The following is a 12,280-nucleotide window of genomic DNA, read 5'->3' as shown; positions in this document are numbered from 1 at the left end:
GGGGTCTCACCAGAGCAGAGCAGAGGGGCAGAATCCCCTCCCTCACCCTGCTGGCCACGCTGCTCTGGATACAGCCCAGGATACGGTTGGCTTTCTGGGCTGCCAGCGCACACGGCCGGCTCATGTTCAGCTTTTCGCCCATCATTGGGTGCCCCGACCCATGTGCAGCACCTTGCCCGTGGTTGTAGGTGTAGCTTAGCTCAGACTGAGGCCATGCTGGCCACTGTAACGGTCTGGCGCTCTGCATTCACAGGCTGCCCTTAGGAACGTCAGCGGAGTGCCTCAGAATAAAATAAATACGAGAACATGCAGATATAAGGTACAAGGTGTGACTGAACCTGTCAGTGTCCCTTTACATACAGCCAGCCCCTACCTCCGCCCTTCCCCACTGCACCTGCACAGCCCAGGAAGGCTTAGAAGGGACTTAGAGGCTCCAGGAGCGTAATTATCCTGTGGCACATAAAAGGGGGGGAACATGAAGCGCTACAGGCACCGGGTGGGACTGAAACCTCCGTAGTCAACAGCGTTAAAGGCAGCTGTACCCGACCCACACATGGTCATTCGATTCACGTAACTACAGACCGAGCACTCTCAAGTTTAATGTAGCGATGCCACCGTCCGGTTTCCTCACCCAGGTCCTGCTGAGTGATACACACTTGTCCAGCGAAACACGCGGTGTGCCGAGGCCCATCCTGCTGAGTTCCTACAGAGAGCCCAGTGCTTCTCCAAAGCGGATTTTCTGTCCAGCTTTGAGGTGGAATTTGAAGTCCTTGGGCGCCTCAAAGATGAGCACGATGGTAGAGCCCAGGTTAAATTCCCCTAGGTGTTCTCCTTTCCTCATGGAGATCCCCTCCTTGTTGTTGTTGGAGATGAAACTGAAGTCGTTGTAGGAACCTTTGGAGTAACAGGGACTGTTGGTATGCAAGTCCTGTGCGGAGGAGGAAGACACTGTTAGTGGGGGATCTCGGTACTCTGGTCATTAGCACAGCGATCGACTAGACATCCAGGCGTTTTCAATGCCCTTACAGTTCCAACGTGTAATGGGAATATTAATGAAATACTGGAGATGCCTCCCTTTAATCCGTCTTGGAACGTCAGTAGTGTGAAACACCTCAATTTCAGGGTCCTAAGACTTACATTTTTTCTCCCACTCTTCTCTTAGCACACCGTACCAACCTCAGCCATCGAAAGCAGCTGCCTGCTCCGACCTTGCTCACCTGGTCAAAGTAGATGCGGATAGAGCCCACGTTGGTTGCTCCCACAGCTGTTAAAGAGAAAAACCCGTGTTCCCAGCCACCTGTAAGGACAACCCTCTCATTGTGGCAGAACAGTTCCTTGATCCAGCGAGCAACTCCGGGATTGACGGACATCAGAGAGCCTGCAACAACAGTGAGAACACGTTCAAGCCGTCTGTTCCGCAGCAGTGCCGTAACACCACCTAAATAGTTAACTGCCACCTGACAGCCCTGGGGAGGGCCAGGGTCAGGACAAAGACACAGGCAGTCCCTGTCCCAGCCCTGCCAGGCGGCTTCTGTCAGTTCGCAGAGGCAGGTAAGATCCATCTAGCCAAAGCCTACAGGCTACAAAAAGGAAGTGAAAGGAACTGCTACAGCTTCGAGCAGGTTTCACTGGTAACTGTCCAGTGCACGAGAGCAGCCCCTTCCAGTCCTCCCTGGTAAATGTGTGGAAGCAGTTACTGAGGCTGCGGCTGAAAACCGAGCAGCTCTCTAGCCGAGGCTGACCAGGAAATACTGATGCCGTGACTCGGTTAAAAAGTAAGGCTTATTACAGAAGAAACTCCCAAGATTTCAATCCCTACACAGTCCCTAAAGTAACTTAGTAAGGTACAGTCACATGTTTTTAGCAACCAAATGCATCTGCTTTGCCACACTGAATCTGACAGGAGCATCTCACCAAGACTCCTTTGCTTCAGTCAGGAACTGGCCAGATTTCCCAAACCTTGTGGCAGGTCATGCCTCTCCCTCGTGGTGTCTGAAACCAAATCCAAGTACTTAGGCTTTTGCTAGACACCAAGGAGTAAAGTGTTTCTGTTAGCTGCTGAACTACAGTATGATGGTCTGCAGAGCGGGCAAAACCATCCGATCCCAGCTCCAGCAGCAAGACTGTTCACTTGCATCTTCTTCGCCAAGCACAGGAAAAGCGGTCACAGTTTAGGCTACTGTTTGCTCTGATCTGCAGAACTGTCTGTATTTCAGGTACAAACTGAACAGCCGTGCTTGGGAACGGGCCGGGTCAGCATGTGTCAACAGTTGTTTCAAAGAATTAAACCAGCTTGAAGACAGTATTCCCGTTTTCACTGTTTATGTGTGATTTGTTCTGGTAAGCTACACCACCATAACATTCACCACCCCTTGTGACAAGGCACTTTTCCCCCATTATGCATCACGCTCCACTGGCACGCCTCGTTCAGCCGTGGCCCATAACCGTGCTTCCCTCCACTCGCTTCCTAGGGACACAACCTACCTGGGAAGTGACGTCGGTGTGACACTCTCCAGTCAGTGGGTGAGTGAAAGCAGTGATAATCCCCTGGTGCAAGGTAGATCACGCAGTGGTAGAGCTCATTCCCCTCCTTTGTGACCAGTTGTTGCTGGAAAGAGTTTTCCGGTGGGGCTGCAAAGAAAGCAGGGAAGGAAAGGGGTCACAGACACTCTTCACGCAGCCCAGAGCCGAGCGGTCGACGCTGGGGTCAGCAGCAAGGACAGAGGACTAAACGCAGTCTGCGTGTTATTGCTGGCACTACAGGTATTTGGTCTCATGTTGACAATACGCCTGTTGTTGTTGGAACTCGCTGTCCCTGGTCCCCTCACCAGTTCAGCAAAAGGTGTTGCTTTCATCTAAACCCAAGGCCTTGGTGTCAGTGCTGGAGATGCCGCAGAGCGGTACCAGCCCGTTAGCGCGTGAGCGTACGTCTTGGGGTGCAGCCCACGCAGTCGTTGCTAACCGGGTGCTTGGGCACGTTTCAGCCTGCCTGCAGGCGTGCTGCAGCCTCGTTACAGTGACAGATCTTGGAGACAATTGCAACTGTCAGTATAACGGTATAAAAAGGAGCCACCTAGTTACATTCAGTTAATCAGAATGAGCCAGGCAAGGAGCATAAAGCTGCTGGTGAGAAAGAACCAGAACAGTGACGTGTTTTTCCCTGAATGCAACATAACAGAAGTCAGACCTGCTTTTGTGCCTGACAGTGTGAGAAAGGGAAAAACCAACAAAGTAACCTCTCTTCTCTTGGTCTCCAAGAACACTGAAAAGGGCAGAGCAGAACAAAGCAGAACTGGGGCAGAGCTCACCCTGGCTAAAATGCAGTTCCTCCGTGCAGATGCGAGGTCCCAAGAAAGATTCCAGTGAATAAGTAACCCCTTTTACTTGCTCCACTTCACAGTTTTTTATCTGTCCAAAATTAAGGATCTTCCCATCAGAGGGACTGATCTACAGCAGAGAGAAAAACATGAAACCCATTAGGAATTCATTCATTCCTTCCTCATAAAGCTCCACCTTCCTCTGGGGAAGCCGGCGGGGCAGCGGAAAGCCCTCATTTCCTTTCACTCACCACGCTGTGCACGCAGCAGACTGGTCGTGCTTGTGGTTTCAGCTTCCTGCGGAAGAATTCGCTGAGGTTTCTATAGTGATGCAGATCTTCCACAGCTGCCTCCTTCATGTTCACGCCAAACGTCCAGATGTACAGGCTGTACACGGGCTTCCGGAGCCATGTCGGCAGCTCCACCTGGTTCAGGCGACCCCAGGCTCGTGAGAGCAGGCGAGTTGGTACCGATTTGTACAGAGCAACCTAAGGAAAGAATCGCACCACATCACTCACTCCTTCCCACCGATGGCTCACTCTGCCTTCTCGCCATAAAACAACGAGCAGCAAACTCTTCCTGCCAACCGCTCCCTTGGATTCAGCGGCTTACACCACACACAAAGCAGCCTTTAAGTCGAAGAAGTAACACTGCACATCACCCTCATCCCCTCCATTCCGATGGCAGCAGAGGGGGGACAGGATGGAACTCCCTACAGCCTTACACTGAAGCCAGAGCCTGACTGCCCAGCAGGCTGCAGCGCCACGTTCACGCTCCTGGAGACTGCCCAGCGTGAGGCTTACTGAGAAATTGCACGTATTCTAGTAGAACACTCAGCAGAAGGGTTCAACATGACCCATATATTCATTTCTGTGGATAACCAAATGAAAATGGGCTGAAAAGTAAATTCTCAGTGGTTTATGATGTGCTTCTGAGATGCAGCTGCTAAGGAGGGTGTTTTCCACAGGCCAGTACTGTGACTGCTCTGATAGTACCTGTACAACTGAAGAACGTGATACCCCTGTGGATGCAGCCACGCCAGTATAAACTCACACCAGCTTTACTCCTTCCCCAGCAGCAACCGGAGTGGCCAATTGCAAGAGTGTGAAGTGCCTTCGTTCCTGCAGAAACACACCTCTGGGCTTAGACCAAAGCGTAACCTTCAGTAACAAGAAAAGCCAAGGACGCAGTGTGGGTCAGGGGTCTGTGCTGTTGATGTAACCGCACAGACGAGCGTCTCCTCCTGATACCGCCAGCAGGTAACCCTTCTGCCCTCTGTGGCACTTTGTGTCAGCCAAAATGCTCACGTGACCACGGGGCTGTGTGGACCCTGTGTGGAACTGAACCCTCTGAAACCAGTTTTGCAAAAACCAGAAGTGCCGTGCCGAATCCGGTACCATTCATTTGAACATACGGCTCGGCTACACCCGACTGCAAGCTGTGGGAGGTTTTTTTCTTAGTGAGTCATCTTTTATTCTCAGTATTAATCATATCCTTCGTAATTAAGTCTTGCAAAATACAGCCATAAACGCCAACAGAAGCACCCACTGGCTGAGGGCATGTCCCTCCTACCACACAGAGCGAATCAGGATTTCACTCATGACTCACCCAGCGGCATCACATTAAAATACCGTGATGTTTCAGAAAAACCCAACCTAATCTGCCTTCAGATAAATCTTCCAACCAACAGCACCTTCAGTTACATAAGCTGAAGTACTGAAGGAAAAACGTACTGCTGTTTTCACATGCCTTACAGGTCCAGCCTCGGTTTCTAAACCCCATTTTGCTCAGTTTCCCACAAACACTGAGAATATGCAGTAAAATCACAAAAATCCCTTCACAAGCACCAGGTTTTTAAGTTGATGGGATCAAACAGAACAGCTGTTCAACAAAACAGGCTTTAAGAACTACAGTTCTGTTGCAGTTTTCCATCAAAACATCCGTGTGGTTGTCGCATTCTGAAAGCGCGTCTGTGCGGCGAACGTCCGCGCGCACGGCTTCCGACACCCTGCTCCTGGCAGCGTCAGGGCAGAGACGCGCGTACCGGATGGATGACAAAAGCCCAAAGAATGTGAGGAAGAGACGCTCTCTGCGCAGGAGCGTCACAGAGCAAGAGAGCACGTCGGGGTGGCCGGGAAAGGGAACTGGAGAGGCGGTTTGGTCTGCCTTATCCTAGCCCCGACACGCTGAGGTGACGGAGTTAATTCCAAAGTTGCTGTTGATTTTCCTGGGTAGGCCCTTGACTGTCAGAGGCCAGAGAAATACTCTGCTACTGAAAACAATCACCTGTCTGTGAAGCAATCAACACAACAACGAACAGTGAAAACTGAAGGGAAACACAAATTGCATCCCTGCTTTAACACGTGAGATCATCAGCCTGTTCTATACTGAGCATCTCCCCCCGGCTGCTGCCAGCTCCCTCCGGTATAAAACAGCTAACGTGCACGAAGCGCGAGAGACCTGCTCACACTTACCCTGCTCATAGGCCTCCATCCCACTCTGGTCAAGGGTTTAAGAGCACCGAAAGGCAGAAGGTAATAGAGAATAGTCAGAGGCCAAGAACGGAGTTTCAGAGCAGGCCTAGACATACAGCTTAGCTGGCCCAACCTCCGCCTCAGGGCCAGCTGGGGAAAGTGCAACCTGAAAGATTACATACATAACATAAGACGGTCAGGCATCTCCGCTTCAGAACCACCAGCTTCTGAGAGCTGGGCATCATTCATTCCCGCTCATCTTTACTTGAACAGTCATTCTGCAAGTCTCTACTTCCCCGTTTTGATCAGTTCTTCCCCTTCCCAAGATAGAACACAAGCTTATCTCAAAAAAAAAAAAAAAAAAGAGAAAGAAAAATCCTCTGGCCAAAAAGTGATGGTCACTCTCACAGGTCACATTTTATGAATGACACCCTCAAAAATTAAAGGCAAGATCACTTCCAGGTGACCTCTGAAAACTAAGTCACACCTGGTTCATGCAACCAACAACATAACGTGACAGTTTACAGTGGAAATAACGAAGAGCAAAGGTTCTTCTTCCAAACGTAAGATTACACGCCCAGAAAACGTTTCTTATGACTGCTCCAGCTGCTGGACAGCAAACAGTACTCAGAGCCAGCCATCTGTGATGCTGGGATTTAGTAAGAACTCTGTGGAGGGGCAATTTGAAGGAAAGAACAGCTACTCTGATGAAAGAAATCCTTGAAACCCTACAAACTGAGGTCCCTCACTCAGGGGGTTCACCTGTTGAAGGCATCTTGACGAGACTGTGCCTCAAGCTGCGTTTTGTATCACAGAGGGTCAATTTACAGACCTGTCGGTCATTCACTAAGCTCAGGAAACAAGCACTTGCTTGAGAAACAACAGGAGCTTGACGAGACTGTGCCTCAAGCTGCATTTTGTATCACAGAGGGTCAAATTTACAGACCTGTCAGTCAGCTCAGGAAACAACAGGAACAGCACTCCTGGGCTGATTAATACCATTAACAACATTCCAAAAGACAACATTCCAGGTCTTAAAAACCTTCACTGGGTACCCTGGTTCTGAACAGGAAACAGATGGACAAAGCTGATGCTGCCAGTGCTGCAAGACAAGCTCATCTCCATAGCCCCGTAACCAACTCCTTTGCCTCATATAACCTACTGCACTGCACCTATGAGTCCTTGCTGTACGATGTCCTGACTGAGAGGAGGCTCATTCTGCCATGGCCATGGGGAGAAGCTGAACCTTTGACTCTCACAGGGAAGAGCCGCTCATCTCATCAGCAGAGGAGACCACAGGCCTCAGTCCTGACCCTTGCAGGAGGCCTGGGCGATTCAGATCCCCACTTATTCTTTGGCTGCTACTCACTGGCATTTCCAAGGTCACATCACCCCATGGAATTCTCCCTGCCTGAGGGCAAAATATTCAAATGGTCTGGGCACTGGCTTAAATCCTGGTGCGAAGAGATTGCTCTCCACACACTGCTGGAGGCAGCTGCCTGCAACCAGGACACAGCTGTGCGCACACGCAAACTGGAGTGCTATGCTCTGGCTGCTCCGAACAGCTCGCTCTCACTGCACTGTGTGAGGTGAAGGATGAAGTATAAAACACCGGGCATGTCTTTCCAAGGTGGAAGGAAGCTGGGAAACTGGAAGGAAATTTTCTTGCCAACACATTCTTTTCAAAACCTGGATCAGAATCCAAATACCAGGCAGGCAGGTACAACTGTCACCACTTGGGATGCAAGATGGTGCTTTTGGCTCAGAGATTTTTTCTGCAATGGACACAACTTCTTTCCCCTCAAGAATGAATAAATAAAACCCACAAAATTATCTGTGCATCCTAGTGCAAGGGGAAAAAATCCCAAACCCCTCTGAGGAGATGAAGTGCTGTCTCAGCAAAGGTAAAGCCGGCTTTCTTCTCAGCAGGAGGTGGGACTGATATGCAGCCATGGAAGGGACATTCCCATCCTTCCCACCACCACCAGCCTACCGTCTGCTCCAGGGCTGGCAGGACAGGGAGCTGGGTTGCCAGCGTCGAGCGCAGAGGTCCCGCTCCCCCTTCCCGCTGCTCTCCCCCCCTTCACTGCAGTCGCTCGTGGACCAATCCCCGCAGAGCTGCATCCTGGCAGCTCGCTCCGGAGCCCTCGGGCTTCCTGCTGCCTTGGCCTGGTTTCAGAGCAGTCCCTCACTGATTTTACTGTTCTCCTAGTGATGGAGAGTAGAAAGGAAAGGAACGAAAGCCTCCTCATTCCCCTTGCCCTGTAACAGCATGCCCTTCTCTGCCAATTCAGCGCATAAGGAGCTTTATAGTAATTAGGCCAAACAAAAGCTTTGCAGATGGCTGTTGTTCCTTCTGCCCAGACACCCTCCCGTCCTCCCTCCCTCCTCCCTTCAGTCACCATTCCTGCAAAGCAGAAAATACCGGAACAGTACCTGAAACGAGTTCTCCTATTTGTTGTCCCACTGGCAGAGCCAGCCGGGCCTGGACTCTCCAGTTTGGCTCCCGGCACAGCCGCTGCTGCCGCCGTTCCCTGAACGCGGCCTCCGGACATGAATTTTAACTTTGTGGAGGTTGTAGCAAGAAGGTGGAGGGTTAGATAAAGCTTTATAGCATCTCACCATTTCCCTGTGTGTAGATCTGGTCCCTGCAGGGTGTTTGACTGACACATCATCAGGGTGACGGGTTGGTTGCAAGGCTCAGTCTTTTTTCCTCTACCTCTCTTTCCTTTGCTTGCTCCGGCACAGGAGAGAGGACACGGCGTCACAGTTCCTAATTCCCCCGCTGGTTTGTCTCTGGATTCCCCCTCTGTTTCCCACTTGAATCTCTGCTACGAGGGTTGCAGCTATTGCAAACAAACAGGCATCGTGTCATATTTCAACATCCCGCTACAAAGCCGACTCCGCACAAGACGCCAACGAGCTGTCCGTACAAGCAGTCCGGGCTTCTGGCTAGTCCGGGTGGCCATTGAGGCGCGCGACTCCCCAGCGAGCCCCCGCAGTCCCCGGGGCAGCGATGCTCTAGTCAGCTGAGCTGCCAGCCGGCCCTGCACAGCCACCCCGCTCAAGCCGAGGCTGGGAGGAGGAGTGGGGCGGAGAAGAGGAGGAGATAATTCCCAGATTCAATTCTGCAGTGCAGCAGCTGCCGCCAACACGGTCCTCGACTGCCAGGCGCCAAAAATCCTTCCCTGCTCTCAATGTCCAGCTCAGGAAGAAGGAAAGGAACGTCTTTCTATTTTACAACCCTTGCCAGGCATCAACATCCATCTCCTGAAGCCTCTTTGCACCTCCAATGCCTCACACGGGGAGCAGGTAAAGGATATTCTTTTGCAAATACCCAGACACAGAAGGAAATAAAGCCAGCGCTGCGGCCAGCTCGAGTATCAGGTGTAAAAGTGTTAACCTGCTGTTTGACACTCCCTACTGCCACAGTTTTCATGTCCAGGACAACTAAAATACAAAACGTTAAGTAAAGGAAGCTGCTTTGGTTTTGCTTTGCCTTTTAGAGACAAACAGCAGCAGGATTTCAGTTAATGCAAAGAAGGTAAATTTAAGATTAGTGAAAGCACTCAAAGCATACTCCTTCCTCCTTGAGCCCTGCGCCTACTTCTTTTGTTTTCCTACTTAAAATATCGTTCAGTCTTTCTCTGGCTGGCACGAGAACCTCCTACACAACAAAAATGAAGCCATCTGTATGGCAAAACGATGAAAGCAGTTACCCAAAACCCCATCAAAATTCAAAAGAACAGCAGCGAGGAGCACAGGGGAACTGTTTCTCTCGATTTGCCAGGAACATTAGAAATTACTACCATTAAATACTGAAATTGAAATAGAAACAAGCTAAGTTGTCAGCACCATTTCAAAAGGCACTTTGACAGACCAAGACAAAAATTACCTCGCTCTCCGCAGTTCTGTGAAGACGCGAGTTCCTTCGTCTGGCCCAGGTGAAGCCAGCAGGAGCAGCCTGCCCAGGGCCTGTAGGCCAGGCAGCACTCTGCCCCCCACCTACTCCTCCCCTCTGAAGAAGGCCTTCATCTATGCGTGCCTTTGCAGAGCAAACAGAACCCTTATCTGCATTTTCTTCGGTGCTCCTCCCTTAAGGAAAAGGGAGGTAAGCACACAACCTCCTTCAGCAGAAATTTAATCTTATCCTCCAAAACATTTTCAAGAAATTGTTACATTCTAGACTGAACAAGCCTGAATCTATGAAAGCTCAAAACAAGTTAAACAGAATCACAGAATGGTTTGGGCTGGAAGGGACCTTAAAGATCACCCAGTTCCAACCCCCTGCCATGGGCAGGGACACCTTCCACTAGCCCAGGTTGCTTCAAGCCTCATCCAGCCTGGCCTTGGCCACTTCCAGGGATGGGGCATCCACAGCTTCTCTGGGCAACCTGTTCCAGTGCCTCCCCACCCTTTCCGGGAAGAACTTCTTCCTGATATCCAATCTAAATCTACCCTCCAAATAGCTCACCTGCCCCCTAAAAACAAATGGGCACTGAGATGTTCTACAGCCCAGTGCAGTGGGAGCTACCACCCTTTAGTTCAGAACAAAAAAATGTGGTGCAAGAGAGATTCCTTTCCAGGAAGGGGGGAATAATGGTGTTAAAACCTTTTTTTTTTCCCCTCCACTTCTTAAAAAAACTGAGCTCAGATGAGTAAGAAGACCTGTGATTCTCTTAAATTCTGTTCTACTGACCTCATTACATTCACCAAGATGCAAATACCTGAGTCCTGTTTAAATGCTGACATACAAGTTGCCATCCCTGCTGCAGCTGTGGGGAAGCCATGTACAGGTCCTACAGTGTACTGAAGGCTGACATGGAAAATCCACCCCGAGTCTACCTACTTTCCATGGGGAAAGGAACAAGAACCGGTGATCAACCAGCTCATGCCTGAGGAGCTCATATAATGGCATCTCAATAGCACGACTTCTTGTGATGTTGGCAGTGCCACAAAGCTTGTGTAATTAGTTTAGACAGTCTCATGATGGCTGGTTTGTACAGGAGGTTGGACACCGGTACCAAATTCTGGCTCCAGAGTCCATGTCAGGTAAATAAGCCATTACCAGCAGGTATAAATCCCTAGAGAATTATTATCTAATAGAGAACTGCTAATCTGCCAGCTGTGCAACACCGTTGTGCTCTGTCAGCTCAAATAAGTGTCAAACCCGGTGACCCCATTTAATTACTTGCCATTACTATCTCGAGCCCTTCCCTCAAGTTTTAAAAAAACAATAGAGCACGGCATTTGCAAAAAAGACTAATATGCAACTGAACTTCAAACCTGCAGTCTCGGTTTTAAATCATAACCGTGAATCATTCGGCTTGGAATGCGCCAGCACAGTGCTCAAAGCCCTCTGGTCACGCTTTCTACATTTGGTAACCCAACTAGTGTTTAAAAAATGCACTCTCTGCATGCAAACGCCGTATTCCTTTTCTGTGCCAGCAAAAATAAGGCCTTGGAGTCAGGGGAGAGGTACTCGGTGACCGTTCACTGAAGGTCCCATTCCTTTCCCAGCAGCATCTGTTTGATTTCAGCCACGTAATCCCTGCTCCCACCCAACCTCCTCCGGAGCCAGCCCGGCAAGAGAAACACGGGATGCTCCACACCCAGTCAGGAGCTCGGCAAGTCCCAGAGCACAACAAAGCCGCTCTCACTGCTGGGGAAACCCGAGTGCAGAGCTAGCGTCTGCCAAGCCATGTGACGGTGGAGCAGCACGGTCACTTCCAGCTCGGCCGGGGAAGAGCTGGCAACTCACCCTACGCTTTCCCTGGATTTCCTGGTGCTGCCTAGTGAAATCTCCCATGCTCTGCTTTAGCCACCCGTAATTTCTAAAACCCCTTACTTCTCCTATGAAGAAGTCTTTCTATGTTTTTATTAATTTATTAAAAAGTGTTTTGTTAATTAAATATTTTTCTTAATAAATTCTATTTATTAAGAAAACTTCTGATAGTTTTCTGTAATTTTACACTGCTGTTTAAGCTACATTCCAGAAATAGAAGGGAAGGGAAAAAAGTGGTATTTAAGCTAGCCATAAAAAGTTGGATGTTTTTTTAAACTTAAACCTGAATTGTGAGGTGAAAAGAAGCCTGTTCTACAGTCTCAAAGGTCTTTTCTATGAAACAAGGAAAAAAGTTTTAGTATTGCAAAGTGCCATGAAAACTGATGATGCCGAAACCAGCCTGTATTACGGTACAGTTTTGGAGCAGTATTTTCCATTTCAGGCTGTAACCCGCCCGTATCGTAGCCCAGGATGCCTGTAAGGCCGACTGCTCCGTAAGGGATGCCCCGACAGCACAAACGGCTCCGCAGCACCGGGCGGAAGCGGGGCACAGCTCCCCGCGCGGGTCTCCCGCGGAGGAAGTTGACCGCGGGACTCCGGCCCGCGATAACGCGGCGCCGAGGGGCTGGGAGATGGCTCAGGAGAGCGCCCAGACTTTGGAACGTCCCTCCTGCACCTTCCAGCGCGGCAGGGGCCAAGGTGCG

The 12,280-nt window shown here is 50.2% G+C and overlaps 1 protein-coding gene across 1 annotated transcript; it reads right to left on the bottom strand.

Moving 5' to 3' along the window:
• Window positions 1–703: 703 nt before the first annotated feature.
• Window positions 704–8,615, bottom strand: PISD (phosphatidylserine decarboxylase). The gene is made up of 7 exons (XM_010156166.1): window positions 8,414–8,615; window positions 5,792–5,957; window positions 3,569–3,805; window positions 3,309–3,447; window positions 2,485–2,631; window positions 1,218–1,378; window positions 704–928 (listed from the first exon to the last, which is right to left on the bottom strand). Exons 1-7 carry the CDS (start codon window positions 8,464–8,466, stop codon window positions 704–706), a joined length of 1,128 nt encoding a protein of 375 aa, XP_010154468.1. The 5' UTR covers window positions 8,467–8,615.
• Window positions 8,616–12,280: the final 3,665 nt, after the last annotated feature.

This window comes from Eurypyga helias, unplaced genomic scaffold (genome assembly GCF_000690775.1).
Source record: "Eurypyga helias isolate BGI_N326 unplaced genomic scaffold, ASM69077v1 scaffold12957, whole genome shotgun sequence".
Classification (NCBI taxonomy): Eukaryota; Metazoa; Chordata; class Aves; order Eurypygiformes; family Eurypygidae; genus Eurypyga; species Eurypyga helias.
This window is presented reverse-complemented; position numbering and strand designations above follow the sequence as displayed.